The sequence below is a fragment of the Nicotiana sylvestris genome, chromosome 11 (assembly GCF_000393655.2).
Source record: "Nicotiana sylvestris chromosome 11, ASM39365v2, whole genome shotgun sequence".
Taxonomy (NCBI): Eukaryota; Viridiplantae; Streptophyta; class Magnoliopsida; order Solanales; family Solanaceae; genus Nicotiana; species Nicotiana sylvestris.
The window spans coordinates 121,810,045-121,832,183 of NC_091067.1; the positions used below are offsets into that span (position 1 = coordinate 121,810,045).

Here is a 22,139-nt window from a genome sequence, read left to right on the forward strand (position 1 = left end):
TTCAATAGCTGCCGTTTGTCGGTCATCCTCAGAGTCACCACTGATGTTTGCAATGTCATTTTTCGCCTGCCGCATTCGGCGGTCCAGGTCATCCAACCTTTGCACTAGGTTGTTGTTTTGATTAGACACCGTATCCACGATGGGTCGTAATCGGTCAACCGTCTCTTCTAGTGATGCTAAGCGCTCCCCATGATTCACCATGGTCAGAAATGGTGATGATGGCAAATGTGTTCCCTCGTCCGATGTTGAGCCTAGGCTCTGATACCAACTGTTACACAACGCCTTCCTGATGTTCTTTGGAAGGGCAACGTAAGGCTAAGCAACCGATGTTAGTGCGGTTGCTGTCCGCCAATAAGGTCCCCTCTGCACGCTAGACTAGATTGTCAGTGCCATGCGGGAAAGCCAATGTCCCGAGCAATTACGGAAGCTGAGAGAGCATTGGGTTTTGAATGATGATGATGATTTTATTGATGAATGAAATGTTGATTACAAAAGATGCGGTGTCGAGGGGGAGAGACACCAGTACAGAAAATTTCTTGCTTGAAAATGTTTGATTACTTGATCCCCCCTAATAATACTTAAAAAAAATAAACCAAAATTACATGACTAGTCCTAATAAAGCTGTAGAAGCACACTGAATGAAAATGATGTAAACTAGCCTATAATTACAGTGAAAAGGACTTAGTTTATTATAATGTAGAACTAAGTCCGATGGTAGCAACTTTGTCTTGCGGGTAAGGGTCTGCGCGCGCGGTACTGTGGGCGCGCGCGACACTTGTTATGTTGGCCTGAGGCTGGGCGCTGGTGCTTGGAATTAGGGTCTGTGCGCGAGGTGCTGCTGGAATGGTCCTGTAGCTGGGCGCTGGCGAGGCATCAGGATCTACGCACGCGGCATTGTCAGTGCGCGCGGCGCTGTTATCATTGGCCAGCCGCTGGGTGCTGGCGAGAGGCATCGGTGGGGCGACAGAGGCGCATGCGCACTTGTCACTTGGCGCAGCCAAGACCACGGGGCCGACCATGGCGCTAGGCATTGTGAGGCTTACTAGGCCGCCATGGGGCACGGCCAAGAGGTCATGGGGCGTGTCTGGAAAGCAGCCCATGACAGTATGCATGCCTATAAAATCATAGAGTAAAATAGGAAAAACTATATAGAATAATCGTTCTAAAAAATATAGTCGAAAATATATATGTTTTATATATTAATATATTATATACATATTTTTTGTATCTTTGGCTGGAAGAATATAATTATTTATGGCTGACTGGCCAAATGTGTAACTTCGCCACTAAAATTTGTATCAAGATGAAAATAAAATGGTGTATTGATCAGGAAAGAACCTTTAACAATTGCCAATAATAGGTTGAAATGTATTTTTGAAAGCTTTCCATGCTGTTAAATAGCGGAGGCATCCCCACTTTGATGATTTTTCCATCTTTGTTAATCCATGGATTTTTGGTGAAGTAATGAAACGTGTGTTGAATATGGCAAACTATTCCATATCAGTGGGGGACTTAATTTGGGGGAGAATTTCACCCTATAAAAGAAGGCCTAATGTTTAGGATTTAAAAACACCTCTCATTTATTTTCTTACATTCTTAAGGCATTTGTATCTTCTCTCTTTAGTACTATTTCACTTGTATTTTTGGAGTGGAATAAAATATTGGTTGTGTCCGAGGAAGTACACAAAATTGGCCGAACCTCGTAAATTCTGGTGTTCCTTTTATTGTTGCTTTATTGTCTTATTTATTATTTGATGGCTATCATAATTTTTGGTATAGTAGTTGTGACTCATTCACACTATATATATTTGGCTTCCGCAACAATTGGTATCAGAGACAAGGTACTGTCTAAGCATGCTCTGTGGTTGCAGCATAGTCTGAACTTCCACATCAAAAAAGATTTATCTTGGTAACTGAGTCAAGGTTCTATCTGAGTATGCTCTGTGGTTGCAGCTTAGTCTGATCTTCCACACCATAAAGGAAATAATCTTGATTTGTGTCGTCAGCTATTAAATAATATTTGTGTCAAAGATGGGAGACAATAAATAAGAAGAATCTACATCAAGTGTCAACAATACGTCATCATTGGCATCTTCGCTTATGACAAGAATTGTATCAAATGCGAAATTTGCGATAGAAATTTTGACGGGTCAGGATATTTTGGGATGTGGCAAGGCGAGGTTCTAGATGTCCTTTTTCAACAAGGGCTAGATCTTGCCACTGATGAAAAAAGACCAGATGTTATTGGAGAAGAAGATTAGATAATTATCAATTGTGTTGCTTGCGGTACCATTCAATCCTACCTTGCTAGAGAGCAGAAATATCCATACACAAAGGAAACTTCTGCAAGTAAATTATGGAAAGAACTGGAGGATAAATTTTTGAAGAAAAACAGTCAAAATAAATTGTATATGAAGAAGAGACTATTTCACTCCACCTATGTTCCTGGTACCATGATGAATGAACATATCACCAGTTTCAATAAGTTGGTCACAGATTTGCAAAATATGAATACAACTTTTGATGATGGTGACTTCCTGATGAGTACGAGCACCTTGAAACTACTCTACTCCATGGAAATGATGAAATTTCTCTTAGAGAAGTTTGTTCGGCTTTGTACAGCTATGAACAAAGAAAGGGAGAAAAACAAAAGGGCAGAGAAGGAGAAGCACTGGTTGTGAGGGATTGTCCTCAAAATCAAACGAGGACAAAGAAGGAAAGATCCAAGTAAAGATCTAGACCCGGCAAAGATGAATGTTCCTTTTGTCGAGAAAAGGGGCACTGGAAGAAAGACTATCCGAAGTTGAAGAATAAGGTCAAACATAACAATGGAAAGGCTATTATGGATTCAAGTGTAGCTGATTGTGATGATTTAGACTTCTCATTAGTTACAATAGAGTCATCAACATCATCAGACATATGGTTGATGGACTCGGCTTGTAGCTATCATATGTGTCCCAACAGGGACTGGTTCGTAGATTTTCAAGAAGGAGAATACGGAGTCATCCACACAGTGGATAATAGCCCTCTTACCTCATATGGCATCGGTTCAATACGATTAAGGAACCATGATGGAATGATCAGAACATTAACAGATGTTCGATATGTACTGGATTTGAAGAAAAATCTCATCTCTGTGGGAGCCTTAAAATAAAAAGAGTTCAAAATCATTGCAGAAAATGGAGTGATGACAGTATGCTCTGGTGCACTAGTGGTAATGAAGGTCAATTGGAAGAACAATAACATGTATCGTTATCGCGGTAGTACAGTTATTGGGACAACGACAGTAACATCCAGTGACGAAAAAAAGGCAGAAGCAACCAGGCTATGGCATATGCGCTTGGGACATGCTGGAGGAAAATCCTTAAAAACTCTATCAGATCAAGGATTGTTAAAAGGAGTAAAGGCTTGCAACTTGGAGTTTTGCGAGCATTGTGTCAAAGGAAAACAAACAAAGGTTAAATTTGGTACAGCAATCCATAATACTAAAGGTATTTTGGATTATGTACACTCTGATGTTTGGGGTCCTTCCAAAATACCTTCATTGGGTGGGAAGCACTATTTTGTAACCTTTGTTGATGATTTTTCCGAAGAGTGTGGGTGTATACAATGAAGAGCAAAGATGAAGTATTGGGAATTTTTTTCAAATGAAAAATGATGGTGGTGAATCAAACAGGCAGAAGGATCAAGTGTATTCGCACAGACAATGGAGGTAAATACAAAAATGATCATTTTAATAAGGTCTGTGAAAATGATGGCATCGTCCGATACTTCACTGTCAGACATACACCACAACAGAATGGAGTGGCAGAACGTATGAACCAGACCTTGCTGGAGAAGGTACGGTGTATGTTGTCCAATGCTGGCTTGGGCAAAGAATTTTGGGTTAAGGCAGTTACATATGCATGCCACCTTATTAATCATCTACCATCTGCTGCTATTGATGGCAAGACACCATTTGAAAAATGGTATGGAAAGCTTGTTGTAGATTATGACTCGTTGCACGTGTTTGGCTCAACCGCATATTATCATGTGACAGAGTCAAAATTGGAACCAAGAGCAAAGAAGGTTATTTTTATGGGGATTGCTTCTGAAGTCAAAGGATATCGTTTATGGTGTCCTATAACAAAGAAAGTAATATTTAGCAGGGATGTTACCTTTGATGAATATGTTATGGTAAATAAGGTAACAGAAGATACCAAACAAAATAAGGGTGCTTCTAAGCAGGTGGAGTTTGAGGGAAAATTTATTTTTCCTACACAAAACAAATAAATATTATCCTCTGGAAGAAGAGCCAGTAGAGACGGCTATTCCAACTCAACAACAACTTGAATCAATTGCAACTAGCATGCCAAAAAGGACAATAACAAAACATATTCGTCTTATAGAGAGGGTTGCTTGTGGCAGCGCCTCAATTGTAGCTGATGATGTTCCTACCACTTATAAAGACGCAGTCTAAAGTTCAGAAGAAGATAAGTGGAGGATTGCCATGAATGATGAAATGCAGTCCCTTCATCAGAATCATACATGGAGATTGGCAATCTCCCGAAGGGAAAGAAAGCAAATGGGTATTTGCAAAGAAAGAAGGATTTCCTAACCAAGAAGATGTTCGCTACAAAGCAAGATTGGTGGCCAAAGGATATGCTCAAAAGGAGGAAATTGATTACAATGAAGTGCTTTCTCCAGTTGTAAAACATTCCTCCATTAGAATTATGTTGGCTTTGGTAGCACAGTTGGATTTGGAACTAGTTTAGATGGATGTAAAAACTGTGTTTTTACATGAAAACTTGGAGGAGGAAATCTACATGACTCAGCCAGAAGGATTCAAAGTTGCTGGAAAGGAAAATATGGTGTGCAAACTTGAAAAATCGTTATACGTATTGAGACAATGGTACAAACGATTTGACAAGTTTATGTTGCGGCAATGGTACAAGAGAAGCAAATACGATCATTGTGTGTATTTGCGCAAGCTTAAAGATGGTTCCTTTGTATATCTTCTCTTATATGTTGATGATATGTTGATAGCTTCCAAGAATTTGGAAGAAATTGATAAGTTGAAGATTCAACTGAAGAAGGAGTTCGAGATGAAGGATCTGGGTGAGGCAAAGAAAATTCTTGGCATGGAGATAATAAGAGATAGACGTTCAAAGAAACTTTGTTTATCTCAAAAGGAATATTTGAAGAGAGTACTACAACGTTTTGGCATAGATGAGAAGACTAAGCCAGTTAGTACTCCACTTGCTCCCCATTTTAAGTTAAGTACTACTATATCGCCAAAAGATGAAGCTGAACAGGAGTATATGTCAAGGGTACCATACGCAAATGTTGTTGGTAGCTTGATGTATGTAATGATCTGTACGAGACCTGACATTTCACAAGATGTTGGAGTTATTAGCAGATATATGCATAATCCATGAAAGGAGCATTGGCAAGCTGTGAAGTGGATTCTACGGTATATTCATAATACTGTAGATGTTGGGTTAGTTTTTTAGCAGGAAGGAAATCAATCTGTAGTTGGATATTGTGACTCAGATTTTGTGGGTGATCTGGACAAACGAAGATCAACTACTGGCTATGTGTTTACTTTTGCAAAGGCACTAGTTAGTTGGAAGTCTACTTTGCAGTCAACAATTGCTTTGTCTACAACAGAGGTAGAGTACATGGCTATTGCAGAGGCTGTGAAGGATGCAATTTGGCTTCAGGGGTTGCTAAAAGAGCTTGGCATTGGACAAAAAAGTATCACAATTTTTTGTGATAATCAAAGTGTTATTCAATTAGCGAAGAACCAAGTTTATCATGCAAGGACGAAGCACATTGATGTTCGCTATCATTTCGTATGAGAAATCGTAGAAGAAGGTGGAGTCACGGTCAAGAAAATTCATACTACGGAGAATCCTATTGATATGCTGACAAAAATGGTGACTGCGGTCAAGTTTCAACATTGCTTGGATTTGATCAACATTGTTGAACACTGAAGATTGAAGATGAAGACACAACCAAAGTTTGTTACCGAGAGAAAATTGAAGATGTAGAATTTTGCCAAGGTGGAGATTTGTTGAATATGACAAACTATCCCACATCGGTGGGGGACTTAATTTGGGGGAGAATTTCACCCTATAAAAGAAGGCCTACTGTTTAGGATTTAAAACACCTCTCATTTGACTTCTTACCTTCTTAAGGCATTTGTATCTTCTCTCTTTAGTATTATTTCACTTGTATTTTTGGAGTGAAATAAAATATTGGTTGTGTTCGAGGAAGTAGGCAAAATTGGCCGAACCTCGTAAATTCTGGTGTTCCTTTTATTGTTGTTTTATTGTCTTATTTATTATTTGATGGCTGTTATAATTTTTGGTATAGTGTTGTGACTCATTCATACTATATACATTTGATTTCCGCAACAACGTGAACAATCGAATATCACAAGATTTTAGAGGATTTTTTCCAAAAGAACTAATGTGATATATTGATTCTTGAGAAGAATAATATTGATTTCCATGTGCTATAACTGCTGCTAGTATGGAGTTCACCACCATATCACCTGGAATCTGAAATAAATCAAAGAGGTAAAAAAATTAGGCAGACCTCATTTGTAGTTGGTAAAAAAAAGTTATAAATAATTTCTTTATAATGAAAAAAAAAGGTTTTAAAAAATGAACCAGCATAGTGAATTAATACATACCGCATCTATTTTTGTGTTTGGGTCACCAAAGCAGAAATTCAATATGCCTTTACCATATCCCAAGATAAATGAATCCACTGTTCTGCAACTGCAAATTAAAGTTATTTATAAATATATAAGAGATATGAATCACTTCTTTATACATTGTGCATTATTATATCTTAAGAACACAACAACAACAATAATATGCCCAAAATATTCGTTGAGTATGAGATCTGGGAAGGGAAATGTGTATGCGCACAGGCCTTGCATTTATCTTGTGGAGAGAGAAAGACGATTTTTGATAGACCCTCGGCTCAAGAAAAAACTAGTGAAAAAGTCATGTTGAAAATAATTTAGACTTTTATCAAAAGAACTTGAGTAAAATATATAGTTCGTTGAATTACTCTTGGTAGTGAAAAAATGCAATGAACTTTACAAGCAAAAAAAAAGAACATAACAAACGTACTTGACTCCATCAATCCATCCTAGAAATGGCTCTTTATAAGTGCTAGTGATAATTGTTGGACGTATTATAACAAGTTGTAAACTTTCCTTCAAATGTCCTAAAAAGCATCTCTCCCATTGCCATTGTGAAGGAATATGTGTTTGGTACGTCACCTATGCCCTAAATAATCAATATAGGCCATGTTAGCGTCCGGAAAGTAAGATTGTACATAATTTCTATGCACTGACGGTATAGAGAATACTTACGCAATTAGATCACTTAAATCAGGAAAACAATGACTGACTTTGTCGGTTCAATAACAACAATAACAATAATAAAAACCTCAGTGTAATCTCACAAGTAGGGTATAGGGATGGTAGTGTGTATGCAGACCTTACCCCTACCCTAAGCAGGTGGCAAGGCTATTTCCAGTAGACTCTCTCGTCGGTTCAATAAAAACAATAAATGAATTAGGTCTTTTCTAACCTTTGAATGCCTAGGTCTTTCATGGCTATCGTCACTTCCTTTGATGTCAAATTTTGAGCTTCAAGCTCCTTAAGTTTGTCTTCTATCACCCTCCTCTCCACATCAATGTCTAAGTACAAGTCTTTGTTGAGTGTCTCACCCAAAAGGAATGATTTCTCTGGTATAAATCCCTCCCCCTCTCCACAAACATAAGCTGTGACAAAGACATCGAACTAACTAAATTAATATATATATATATATATATATATATATATATATATATATAAGACGAGATTTTTAAGAAACCTTAGCAAAATAAAATAATATGTTTTTTATAACAATAATATTATAATATATATATAGCACATGGAAAAAGAACCACACGTCTGGTTTTCCAAAAATGAATATCATATATAAGGACCCTTAATTAAGATCTAAAAACTGACCAGTGGATACGTGAACAATAATCTTCACTTTTTCACATCTTTTAGCAAACTTGAGGACGTTGACGGCACCTACGACATTGATATTCATGGCAATATCATATCTACCAGAAGAAATAAAAAAGGAAACTAGTCACGGTCAACGAGAACTTATAATCGAGGACCGATAATATGAAAAAACAGTTATTGCTATCGATACCATTAGTGGCGTAGCCATAAAGAGTGAATGGTGGTCAGTTGAACACCCTTCATCAAAAAATATTTACGTATATAAAAAATTATATTGTGTATATAGATCAAAATTTTTATATTTTATACATATATATTAAACTTTTAATACCCTTATCAAAATTCTTGGCTTCACCGTGGATACCATATAGGGAATTAAATCAAATTTCTTGCATCAAAATACTTTATTAATATTTTTACAATCATACCTCTCATCAAATCTAGTAGTTGCAGCTGAGTTTATGATTATGTCGACTTCTTTGAACATTTCATCTTTTATCTCCGAATTTTCAATTCCAAAATCCTCAAATGAAATATCACCAGCAACTGGAAATACCTTCTCTTCTACGAGCGTGTTTAGGTTTTTTGCACCTATCTTTTCTCTTAGAACCTTAAACAATTCAGTCTGCATAACCTGTGTAAAAATTAAATAAACTTGCAAAAATATTACTGTCTTGCTCTACAATAAATAACAAATAGTCTAACCCAATTTTGCTAGCAATAAAAAGAAAATACCTAACATTCATTAAATACAAGTCGCAAAAAGAGAAACATTTACAGATACCACCCAAAGTTTACAGTTATTTAGGTTAGGTAACTCTAACATGGTTAGCTTGATTGGCTTTGTTACTGATACTAGAAAATTAAAATGAGAGTTTAATTTAATTTTGAAGAAATTAAAAAGGATATATTTTGAATAAATTTCATACACAAGGTCCCTTTAATAATAAAAACCAAAATAACGAAAAGTATTGCATGAATGTAGAAAAAATAAATTAAAATTCCATTTCAGAAAAGTATACACACTTTTGACACTTTTAATAAAGGACACATGCAGGTCGTAGTACAACATTTTCCCTTATAGTCTTGTTCAAATGAAATGGACGAAGCAAGTAAAAAAAAATTATTAAACAAAAGTACCTAATATGTTTTGCCTCTTCATAAAAACGTTTCTTGGCTGATTTGGTGTCCGAAGCTCTTAGTAGAAGGTATAATTTTTTCACGTTTGGTTTCATCCGAAGTATTTTCTCCACCAGAACTGCATTTAAAAGATAATTGGTAACCTAAAATAAATAGTAAATAATATACTATAACGAATTAAATTACAGTGGTGGTGTAAAAAAATGGATAATAAAATAGCTAGAGAGGAAATACTTTTTGCAAGGAAACCAGTGGCACCCGTAATGAAAATAGTTTTGCCTTCTAGAGATTGTTGAATTTTAGATGATTCCATTGGTAAGGAATTTGGGCAGCTAAATTTTGTGGAAAAACTTGATATTTGATATTGAAAATGATATTTGATATGAACTCATGCACTCATCTCTCAATATATATAGGCAAACTGGAGACTGATTTGCTGGAGAGGCTTCTTTCAACAATTAATTATGTAAGTTTACCATTACCTAAAATTTAGGTCACCTCATTATTCCTTAAAGTCAATGGTAACAAAGCCAAGAGTAGAAGCAAACACTTAACCCTTACTACAAAAAGAAGCATCTATAACTCTTACAAGAAAAATTGCACTAATTAGTGATAATTTTCCAAAGATCTTGTCCTAAAAAATCCAAAAAAAATACTATGACAGCCTAACAACCTTTCATTCTTTTTGGTATTTTTATGATTTCTGTCTTATTAATTCTAAGTCTAAGAAAGATCATCTTAGATTAGTAGAGAATCCATTTAATTGCAAGCCATGTGAAAGGCTTTAGTTGTGTTTTGTTCAACCTGTAGAACTTGACAGGAAAAATAATATTGTATAGCCTTTCTTAAAATAATAGTTAAAAAATATACAAAGTTTGGTATGATTTAGGTTCGTTAGGGGATATGTTGTTAACTTAAATGTTGGTTTAGCTACATATGTACTTAACCATCCTAACTCAAACAGAAGTACAACACGATTTTAAATTAATTGAAGAAATGTATTATATTAGTGTTCGTAAAAATTATGTGCTACAGAATCTCTGGCCGGTATAAGTGTCTAATTCTTTCTCTCTATTAAGTTGCTGAGGACCACTACTTATATCAATTTAAAGTTTCTTCTTTATATATATATATATATATATATATATATATATATATATAGCCGGAGGGGAACCTACTTGTGGCCCGAGGCAACGAGTAAAGACAAAGAGTTGCTATGGTTACTTTAAATATAATATTTGTTTTTATTGTTATTTAAGTTTTATTGTATTATATTATTAAATTTGTTGTTATGTAACGACAAAAAGTGTTACTTTATGGAATGACGGATATAGTGTGGTGGCGTCATAACCTTACTTTTTTCTGTCATCTTGCGCTTCTTTATTATTAAATAATCATATTTTATCATTTATCATACGCTTTTCTATAATAATTTATTCTATTTTTTCTTAGTAATATTACAAGTTTATTCTTCATATTATTAGTGTTGATATCATGAAACGATGAATCTATCCAAACATTGTATTCATCATATAATACAATATAATACAATAAGGAGTATATTAAGAAACAACGTGTAACAACAATCCAAACAATTATTTCACCGCTCGGCGTAATGGTGAATAATTGTAGAGAAAAATGGTTCAATTGAACTAAAAATCACAAAAAGTTTGGGGAAAACAAAAAGATGCCACCAACCCCTACTACGTACGATTATTATTATTACTGCTAATAATACTTACTCTGGTCCACTTTATTTGATTTTTTGGTTACTTTTCGTGATTCATAATATTTAATTTTTCAGATATAAAGAAGGAATTGATTTTTTTTTGCTAAAGTTGCATTTGGAGTAAAGAGTGTAGGAGTATTTGTTATACTACCAATTAAATTAAAATGGTTAATTTTATTGTTAATTAATACTCCCTCCGTTCCAGTTTACGTGAACTTATTAAATTTTTTGTCCGTTCAAAAAAGAATGACCCCTTTCTAAATTTGGAAAGAATTTATCGTAAACTTCTAATTCTACCCTTAATGAGAAGCTTTTATAACCATACAAATATTCTGGATCCTTTTTTGACTTGTTTAGGACCACAAATTCAAAAAGTCTTATTTTTTCTTAAACTTCATACCCATTTAAACAGGTTTACATAAATTGAAACTAATAAAGTACTAAAAAGTGAATTTATTAAGATATGCGAAAATATCAAAAAGGTCAGTTAAAATGGACGGAAAGGAGTAGACAAATTAAAACAGAGTATTGAACTTTGGACGGACAAATACGAAAACAGTAAGTGCATACCTTGGATGCGCCGCCACAAATTAGATGGGGAAGTTTGACCAGCAATATTAATTGAGCGGTTAATTAGACCATAGGCTTCGGCCATACCCTTTTAATTTAGGCTCACTCAATGTTTAGGCCTCTGTATAAGCAAGATGCACATGCGCCTCGAGGTCCATTGTTTCTTCGAGTAGGTAAAAGTGACTAGGGGCGGCGGACATAATGCGGTTTGGTTTGGTTTTTTAATTAATCAAAATCAAACTAAAATAAACTCGATTTTTTGGGTTTCGATTTTAGTTGGTTTTTTTTATTTCCTCGATTTTTCGGTTTATTTTCGATTTTTCTTTTTAGTTATATATTGTGCTTGAAAAAAAGATCAAATGGTCACCATTACCGCATCATTACTATTTTTCTAAATAATCTATGAGGAATACCAATTGTTCCTATGAATCATAATTGCAAGATCTTCCATAATAGAAAATGACAACAAATATGTGACAAAGCAAAGCACTGTAAATTGTAAACTTGATAAACCTCAACACTATAATAATCACCAATTATTTGAGCAAGATGACGACCAACTGCTGAATATGCAATCTAGTGCATAAGCACAGAGAACTTGGGTTTTGTTGTCTTTCTGTCTTGTTGGGTTTAGTTTGGGCTTCATATTTGGATTACATAGATAGAATCTACTTGGTGGATAGTGAATTTACAAGCCCACAAATAAATAATATCTCAAGATATTGAAAACTATAAAATAATTTAGAAAATACTTACAAATTAGATTTTAATGATTATTTTTTATGTATAAAATTTTTAAAATCTATTTATATATAATATCGATTTGGTTTAGATTCGGTTTGATTTATTTTTTGTTAATACCAAACCAAATCAAGAGTGATCGGTTTTTTATTTTCCAACATTAAACCAACCAAACCAAACCATGAGTCGGGTTTTTTCTTCGGTTTGACTTGGTTCGTCGGTTCGGTTTGACTTGATGGTTTGGCTTGTACACCCCTAGGTAAAACCATGTGGTTAGTTCTAAAGTTCTTAATGTCCCCTTAAATTTTAGTGTAAAATAAATAACAATAATATACTCAGTGCATTCTAACAAGTGGAGTTTAGAAAAGGTACTACGTACCCAAACACTTACCCCTACCTTGTAAAGGTAGAGATTTTTTACCGGTAGACTATCGGCTCAAGATAACCGCAATCAACAGTTATAGCAAAAAAATTACGGAAAGAAAGTTGTAACAACAGTCAGAAAAATAATATAACTGAAGCAAAAGAAACAGCATGTATTAATAGAAATCTAAGACCATCGGCTCAAGGAAAACGCAATCACAATAGTTATAGCAAAAAATACGGAAAGAAAAGTAGTAACAACAGCCAGAAAAATAAAATAACTGAAGCAAAAGAAAAAACAGGTAGTAATAGAAATATAAGAAATAGGAAATATGGGTATAACACTAGTACTACAAGTATAGAAAAGAAATGTACAAGTTTGAAAAAGAAATACGCTGGACTATTTACTAATTTACTACCCTAATACTCAACCTCTATGTTATCCTCGGTAAGCTAAAGATGTGTCATGTCCTCCTAATCATCTCTCTCCGATACTTCGGCTTATCTCTACCTCTCTTTGGACGCGTCATATCCGATCTCTCACACATGCGCACAAGGGCATTTGTATATCTCCTATTCACATGCCCAAACCATTTCAACCTCGTTTTCCACATCTTGTCCACCACACAAGTTACTTCCATCTTGTCTCATATATCTTCATTCCTAATCTTATCTCTCCTAATATGCTTACGCATCCATCTTAGCATCTTCGTTGGTCGGACCTTCATATGTGCCCATTCATGACAGAGGGAGTATTTCCTTTATTTGTTTTTTTCAATGTGAAAGAAATTAAAGACAACGGCTAACTTAAATTGATCCAGCCCATTCATGACAGTATTCAATTGTGCATCAGATAATATTTTGGAAAAGGAGCAATCTATATTTGTTATTACCACTTTTACTTACTGAGATTCCATTAGAAATCAATTGTTTTTAATGAGTAACATCATGAAAATATACGTAGATTTTCTGTTAGGGCTAATAGATGAAGACCACTCAAACTTGTACACATTTTTTCATTAGGGCCTTAAATGTTGCGGGGTCTTATTTTCCTCTCTGTACAATTTTAAGTGATACTATTATTATTAATTCCCTTTTTTGGGCTGCCCCAGTTTTAGAGAGTCCGAAACCTTTTTAATTATTTTTTTTGACAAAAAACACATTTGTACTACTTTTAAAAAAAAAGTTACATAAATGAGTAAAACGCAGTATTATACTGCGAATTACGTTAACGAAAATTTTGCCGTTAAAGTAATTCGCAGTATAGTACTGCGTTTTACTTTTAATTTTTTTTTTTTGTAAATCGCAGTACTATACTGCGTTTTACTAAGATATATTTGTAAAACACAGTATAATAATGCGTTTTATATTAAATAATTGCGTACCAATAATGAACTGACATAACAATAATTCAATACATAAAACGTAGTATTATATTGCGTTTTACATAGAAAAATTCTACACCCCAACGTCGGACTTGCCTTATTTAAAGGCGTTTCAATTTTATAAAAATTCATTCAATACTTTATTTCAAACTTATGTTCATACTTCTCTCTTCTTCTTATCAATTATTTTTTTACAATGTCTGAAGTGGCAAAAATAAGGGTTTCACTATATTGGAGGGGGTGAGGTTATGTTGGAGAATAACTCTGTGAGGTATAGTTCACCTCCACAATGTCATGTTAAATTACTGCTTACTATGGAGTACGATAAATTGGTATCGTTGTTACGTAAAAAATGAATGAGAGGAGGCGTTCGGTTAACCTTAAAATAACCGGTAGATTTCCGTATTCAGTTACTCCGCAAGGGTTTGCTTATTATTCTGAGTTTAACATCGAGGATGATGAAACTCTTAGAGATTTTTTGCTGATTCCGGATGAATATAGGGAATTTATTGTAATAAAATTATTGGAAATGTACGTCAAGGCGGAAGACGTTCCCAATAATGAGGGCGTGTATAGTAGGGATAACCCCCAGTCATCGGGTGGTTATTTTGGAGCAGTTTTTGCCGGACAGATTGGTGATGAAAGAGCTTGCCTTGATTTAAACTTGTCACCACCGGCGAATGAGCAGCCACAAAATAATTTTTTGACTTTAGATAATCAACAAGACGACTGGTAAACTTCAATTTTACTACGCTTTAGCGATGTTTAATTTATGTTTTAATTGGATTTGTATTAACACTCATATTTTTCATAGGGGGTACCGTCCGGATATGAATTTTACAAGTTATGACCCTGCCCCTAGTTGGAATATGCGTAGTTCTGGAGTATTGGACCATGGTGGTCCATCTGGGAGTCATCACCAACAAGAAAATATCCATCATGAAACGTCAAGACAGTACGACTTGTAAGTAAAGTGATATAGCTATATCTAAAGTATTTATCTAGTTGGGTAACTTATTATTTTGTTCTTTATGTGCAGTGAAAACGAGCTTCTTGAAGCTCCTGACCTTACACAATTGCACATAGACGACGTATTTACTCATGATTTGGCAGATGCGTAGAGTCAGGAAGATGATAGTGATTATGACAACAATGCGGATGAGTCTGGGGATGACACACCCTTCCATGATGAGGGTCATGAGGAGGAGGAAGTGAATGTTGAACCTGAGTTGACGAGGGAGCATGTTCCTCCACCTCCAGCTAGACCAAGAGTGTACGAGTCCCACGTGCCATTTCATGAGCGGAATATTCCCTACCTTGATAATTTGCCAAGCATGCCGAACGTGGATTCCCTCACAAGGGATGATGATGAATTTCGATTAGCGATGTGGGATGAGTCTAGACTAGCTGTTCTGACAAAGGGCATGTATTTCCCCGATAAAGCTCGCCTAATTAGGGCTGTAAAAATCTACAGTATAAGAGAGTGCCGTGAGATGACGGTAAGTGAATCAACCTACGGAGAAATACAAGGTTGTATGTCGTAGAGACTTTATGGGTTGTCACTGGATGTTGCGTGCCACCAAGAAGAAATCAGGTTTGTGGAAAGTGGGTAAATTTATTAGCGAGCACAGATGTGAAATGGACACATACAATGAGAATCACTTCAACTTGGATGTGGACTTGATTTCTCTTGTCTTGATTCCATATTTGGAAGTGTCCATTAGGTTCAAGATTAAAGAGTGTATTACAGCCGTCCACCAGGAGTATGGGGGCATGGAAAGGATGCTCCCCAATGAACTCCCATAAATCGTCAGGTCTCCTGGGGCGGAGAGGCTGCATCGATAGCTGTCCCTCCCATACAAATGAGGACCTATGGTCGCCCTGCAACACTAGTAGCTGATCCTCGGCAGGTCCGGGATGCGCAGGCGGAGGAAAGTCCATGTCATCTACTATAATTTAAACAAAATTAATTGTGTGTGATAGCTTAATAAATTAAATAATTAATTATGTTTAAAATTGGACTGAATAATTATGTACGGGTTCCAGGCTCGATATTTGAGGCCCGGTAGCACCGAATTATCCTTAATTATTATGCGTGTTAATTTCAACATTTTTAGAACTGTGTCTGTTAGCTTAATAAATTAAATAATTAATTATGTTTACAATTGGACTGAATAATTATGTATGGGTTCCAGACTTATTTTTTGAGGCCCGGTAGCACCGAGTTATCCTTAATTATTATTCGTGTCAATTTTAATATTTTTAGAACTGTGTCTGTTAGCTTAATAAATTAAATAATTAATTATGTTTACAATTGGACTGAATAATTATGTATGGGTTCCAGACTCGATTTTTGAGGCTCGGTAGCACCGAGTTATCCTTAATTATTATGCGTGTCAATTTTAACATTTTTAGAATTGTGTGTGCTAGCTTAATAAATTAAATAATTAATTATATTTAAAATTGGACAGAATAATTATGTATGGGTTCCAGGCTCGATATTTGAGTTAATTTTACAACATATAGGAATTTGTTACTTTTGTAAGTTTATTGTTATAATTAAATAATTAATTTTGTAAAGTGTAATTGGATAGAGTTTGCAGTTACTGCATACTTAAACTACATAGACTCTACGCTAAAAGACTCTATATTTTACAACACTAACAGGCTCTATATTTTACTACACTAAAAGGCTCTATATTTTACTACGCTAAAAGGCTATTTATTTTACTACGCTAAAAGGTCACTATTACATATAAAAACAACTAACATAAAATACAAATATGAACAACAAACAAAATAAATAATATTAATTTTTTAACAATACAAATAATTTATCAAATTTTAACAATTTTTTGTACCAAAGCTAATAAATCAATCCGGGTATAAATAAGATACAAATTTAAACACAAACATAACACAAATTAACATGGAAACACATTAAACAATACAAATATGCATGTACTATACGAGTTTCGACATAAACAAAATTGAAATACCTCGATTTAAGTTTTTTAAATTTGATTGAAATCGAATTTTTGCACCCGAAAGAAGGAATCCAAAGCTTGTCTTGTATGTGGGACCTACACTCCTTGCTCTTTAGGTGACGGGTGGGGCCCACAATTTTTATTTTTTTTTGAATTTTGACGCGGGGGACCAGCAGAATCGAAGGTTTTTGAGGTTCTTCGGTTCAGTGGTCCAAGGAAGAAGTAAACGCAGTATAATACTGCGAACAGCTTTAATAAAATATAGTTGTGCCCAGCATCTTAGTAAAACGCAGTATAGTACTGCGATTTACAAAAAAAAAAAATTTTAAGTAAAACGCAGTACTATACTGCAAATTACTTTAACGGCAAAATTTCCGTTAACGTAATTCGCAGTATAATACTGCGTTTTACTTATTTATGTTAAAAAATTTTTAAAGTAGCACAAAAGTGTTTTTTGTCAAAAAAAATAATTAAAAAGGTTTCGGACTCCAGTTTTAGAAAGGAAATGTTTATTACCCACCGGCCATTGCGTCAAATTCATTAAAAATTTGTCTTTTTATTTTTCTAGTTCATTCATGTTTTATCTTCTCTCTACCCTCATTGGTGTTAGATCTGCTGACATACGTTTTTTTTTTCATGTTCATTATTCTCTCTCCCTCGATTTCAATTTAGATGAGCTAGTTTGACTCCGTATGAATCGGAGTTTAAGGGGAAAAAAAGAAGAATTTTGAAACTTGTGGTTAAAAGTTTAAGAGGTAAAAAGCTTTGTGGGACTATGACATTTGTGTGGTTATAAAAACTTCTCATTAAGGACAAAATGGGTAAAATAAAGTGTTTAAAGTTGAATTATTTCCAATTGCAGAGATGTATCATTCTTTTTGGAATGGATGGAGTACTTTTTTCCAAATTAAAGGACATTAATATGTAGTACTTTAATATACTTTAATGGCTATTAAAGTACAATATTTGGTAGCTCAGCAGCCTATTGATTATATTGGTGGATAGATGTGTCACTTTATGAACCTAAAGAATATAATGGTGCAGCTATTTTTAACAACAGATAATGTTCCATCAGGTTGTTAAAGGGAGAAGAAGTAAACGTAGAGAGAGAAGAAAAAAAAAATTAATGCAAGAAATTGTAAATTGCATTGATTTTGGCTTCTTTCACATGTGCTCAAATGGCTCTGCAAACACAGCAAAATTAAATGCCACGTGAATTAAAGGGAATATCAGCTAGGAGGGAATAACAACCCCACAATTTAAGACGAGTTTGACAGGTCTTTATTTTCACTTTCATTTTCGAAGGATTGAAATCACATAAGATAGCACGCTATTATCACTTTCTAATCGGCGCTGGAAATTATTTGTATTCTCTAACCGAAAAAAATGTATAAAATTTGTATATAATTTTTGTATATAATATATAAAATGTACATATATACAAAAAATATATATTTTTTGGATATTATTTTGAGAGCAATTATACAATGTCATTTTTCCTAAGATAACGTCACATTTTTTTTGTCACTTACAAACAGAGGCGGATCTAGAATTTTTATAATATGGACGTACCATAAAAAAAAATAAAAAAAAAAGCACTAAGTGAGAATTGATCCATGCTCCTCTATATGAATAACTTAGTATTCAACCAAATGCATCATTTAGCCTCTTTGAAAAATGGAAGCAAACAGATAATATTTGATCAATTCTAAAAAATATGTGCATAAAATATTTAATTTGACAAAGAAATCATGAGTTCACGTGCCACATAAATTACGTTATAGATCTGCCCTGCTTACAAAATGCGATCAAATTCCCTTAACCTGGATATGTCGGCGACTTAAATCTAGATTTCGGTTACACTCTCCTCCAAAGTTTTCCGATAAGTAAATACTGTTTAAACACTAAACTTCACTCTTTTACTTTTCAAAATTTCTTTTTTTTTTAAATAAAAAATTATTTCAATTATGTTCTTCGTTTTATTCCAAAAGACAAACAGGAAATATATTATTTGGTTTATCAACTATTTCCTCGTTTCTAAAAAAAGAAAACTATTTCCTCATAAAGATGAAATAAGAGAATACCAAAATTCTAGGGAAAATGTCAAGATATACCAATCTATTTTTAAATATTATTTATATTTGACTTTCGTTATACTTTGGAAGCAAAAATACCCCTGCCGTTACAATTCTTATCAAATATGCCCGACTCAGCTATTAAAATTCCATGTGGACCGACATTTGAATAAGGTGGATGCCATGTGGCATGTCATCGCAACACTCTAACCTTATTTTACCCACTCGCCTAACCTGGTATCTTTAGTTTCTAAACTTAAGCACAACAAATGAGGGATACGTTTGACCCTTTTCCCAAAATTCTATTTAGGAATATTTGACGCATTTCAGCCTTGCTTATCAGCTTATGAGTTTAAATCTTGAGTACTTCATTTTAATATTTAAAATACAAGATTTTGAGAGTTTTATCTTGTCTTTTTGTTTTCGTAAAAGAAGTTTATCATTTTTGAATGATCAAAATAAAAATTAATATAAAATGGAAAAATATAATACTACTCAGCAAAGTTTGTACTATTGTTGAAATTTTCTGAACTATCTCCAATATTTGTTTGTTTTATTTTATCTTTATTGTTTGTTATTGCTATCGTCGTCTTTTAGTTAGAGCCAAAACAAATCCGGACATTGGAATGAACAAAAGAAAACCGAAAATAAAGCCAAGAAAAAAATAGAAGGGGAATTGGACAGCATTATATTAGCTTATGAATAAGCCCATCCGAATGGTGGAATTTTTGCTAGTTATCCCTTTTTTATCGGCAAGGGGCGGAACCAGAATTTTTATCAAGGAGTGTTAAAATATAAATAATTAGATACATCGAAAAGTCAAGGGGAGTCAATGTATAGTAAATATACATAAAATAAAAAAAATTATTTAACAATATAGTGTAATTTTCTAACGAAGCGGTATCGCTTGACATCCCTTTATTCAATGTGGCTCCGCCAACGTTATCAGATGATCATCTTTTTATTTTTGTTGCAATCGATGGACATTTTAAACCACGATCTAAAGATTATTTTAAGCAAATTAAATATCCTATAAAAAAATATATCAGACCACGGTCTAAAAATTTGTAAGTTATTACTAAATTATATAATAATTTAATATTTTGTGAGAAAATTAAAAACTAATTGAGCAAATATTATATCCGAATCTAACGTTATCAGAAAGAAATACCAAGAGCTAAGTTGCAGAAGTGCGTTGCACTTTCAACAACTGAAGCAGAGTACATTGCCGCTACAGAAACTGGCAAGGAGATGATATGGCTCAAGCGATTCCTTCAAGAGCTTGGATTGCATCAGAAGGAGTATGTCGTCTATTGTGACAGTCAAAGTGCAATAGACCTTAGCAAGAACTCTATGTACCATGCAAGGACCAAACACATTGATGTGAGATATCATTGGATTCGAGAAATGGTAGATGATGAATCTCTAAAAGTCTTGAAGATTTCTACAAATGAGAATCCCGCAGATATGCTGACCAAGGTGGTACCAAGGAACAAGTTCGAGCTATGCAAAGAACTTGTCGGCATGCATTCAAACTAGAAGACAGTGCTACCTCCTCTGGATGAATGAGACTGGAGGGGGAGATTGATGATGTCCATCTCATTGAAGAAGTATTAGGCATGTGCCTAATAAGAGTTTTCTTTGGTTTGGTAGCCAACCTTGTTGACTTGGTTTGGTTGGTAGCCAACCTTGTTGAATTAGTTTGGTTTGGTAGCCAACTTTGTTGAATTGTGAAAAGTGTGTGTAAATTGTCAAATATGGTAGGCTTTAGAGAGTGAAGCTTTGGCTATAAAAGGAGAGCTTCAACTCTCATTTCCACACACCAACAAAGAGAGAAAGAAAGAGTGAGGTTTCACAGACAAGGTATAAGAAAATAGTCTGTGAGGAAAATAGAGAGTGGGCGATATTGTAGTGAGGTGGGAATATCAAAAGAGGGTTATTTCTTTTGAGTGTTGTAGTGGTCTTTGGAGTATTTATCTCCGACCTACAAACTGTAAAATTCCTTACTATAGTGATATCAGTTGCTCCTCTCGGGGCCGTGGTTTTTTCCCTTATTAAAGGGTTTTCCACGTAAAAATCTTGGTGTCGTTGTTACTCTTTTATTCTTGTTAATTACCGTATCTCGGTGCTACATTATTATTCCGCTTTTATTACCGTGAATATTATTTTGGTAAGGGGTTTATTCCCAACAATTCTAACGTTATCCAGAAAGAAATTCCAAGAGCTATATTAGTATAGTTTTTTTAAAATAAGGACAAAAGTTAAGGGCAAAGATAACTTTTAGTCCGCGGCCGAAATTATTTACATTCGGCAACAACGAAAGTATATAAAATTTGTATATATATATATACATACATACACACACACATATAACTTTCGACGCAGAGTAAAAAATTGTATGTAAATATTCCTTAAAATTGTAAAAATAGTAGATATGAACCCATAACTTTAAAAATATAATGGGTTCAACCCTTAAAACCTTAAAAGTTGAACTCATATATATTTTAAATCCTGGATCGCCTCTGAATTTTATATATATATATATATATATATATATATATATATATAATGCAACTATTATTTTGAGAAAAAAAAGGAAAAGAAGGATCCAAACTCCTCTCGGCACCTCAAAACATTATTGGAATTTGGACCCAAAGCCCCTTCTCTTAGAACTCAAGAACTCCTCAGCCCAATAGTGCTGGTCCATTGGTAAACAAATACTTGCAGCCCACAAAATCAAAGAGAAAATTATCGTTTATAGCCCCTCAAAATTTTAATAGCCCATATTTTTATCCACTTAAATAAAATAGCCTTTCGGCCCAATTTATTTGCAACTAGTAGTCATTATCTATTTTCAATGCATTTGTCTTTCCGAGACAACATTTAATCCTAGCCTTTTTATCTTTCTTTCATTCTATCCAATGCACACCTTTTTATATTTCTTTCATTATCTTTCTCTTGAGCCGAGGGTCTCCTGGAAACAGTCTCTCTGCCCCTCGGGGTAGGGGTAAGGTCTGCGTACATATTACCCTCCCCAGACCCCACCTGTGGGATTATACTAGGATGTTGTTGTTGTTGTTGTTATTGTTGTTGTTTCATTATATCGAGTGCACATATTTTTCTTCT

General features: G+C 34.4%; 1 protein-coding gene across 2 annotated transcripts; it reads right to left on the reverse strand.

The window, feature by feature from the left end:
• Window positions 1-438: 438 nt before the first annotated feature.
• Window positions 439-9,539, reverse strand: LOC104230575 (probable fatty acyl-CoA reductase 5). 2 transcript variants are annotated; one of them, XM_009783418.2, is made up of 7 exons: window positions 9,398-9,539; window positions 9,164-9,281; window positions 8,452-8,657; window positions 8,018-8,118; window positions 7,593-7,785; window positions 6,680-6,767; window positions 439-6,545 (listed from the first exon to the last, which is right to left on the reverse strand). In XM_009783418.2, exons 3-7 carry the CDS (start codon window positions 8,652-8,654, stop codon window positions 6,300-6,302), a joined length of 831 nt encoding a protein of 276 aa, XP_009781720.1. In that variant the 5' UTR covers window positions 8,655-8,657; window positions 9,164-9,281; window positions 9,398-9,539; the 3' UTR covers window positions 439-6,299. The 2 variants fall into 2 exon arrangements, with proteins under 2 accessions (XP_009781720.1, XP_070018648.1); XM_070162547.1 differs by lacking the exons at window positions 439-6,545; window positions 6,680-6,767 and adding an exon at window positions 7,135-7,286.
• Between the last annotated feature and the right edge of the window lie 12,600 nt (window positions 9,540-22,139).

What these genes read in the sequence shown, in the direction of transcription:
- LOC104230575 (XM_009783418.2), bottom strand. Translation starts at nt 8,654, where the DNA reads ATGCAGACTGAATTGTTTAAGGTTCTAAGAGAAAAGATAGGTGCAAAA. An exon ending in AAAGACCTAGGCATTCAAAG is followed by an intron (nt 6,768 to 7,592) that starts GTTAGAAAAGAC and finishes TTTAATTTGCAG; the next exon opens with TTGCAGAACAGTGGATTCAT. An exon ending in CAAACACAAAAATAGATGCG is followed by an intron (nt 6,546 to 6,679) that starts GTATGTATTAAT and finishes GATTTATTTCAG; the next exon opens with ATTCCAGGTGATATGGTGGT.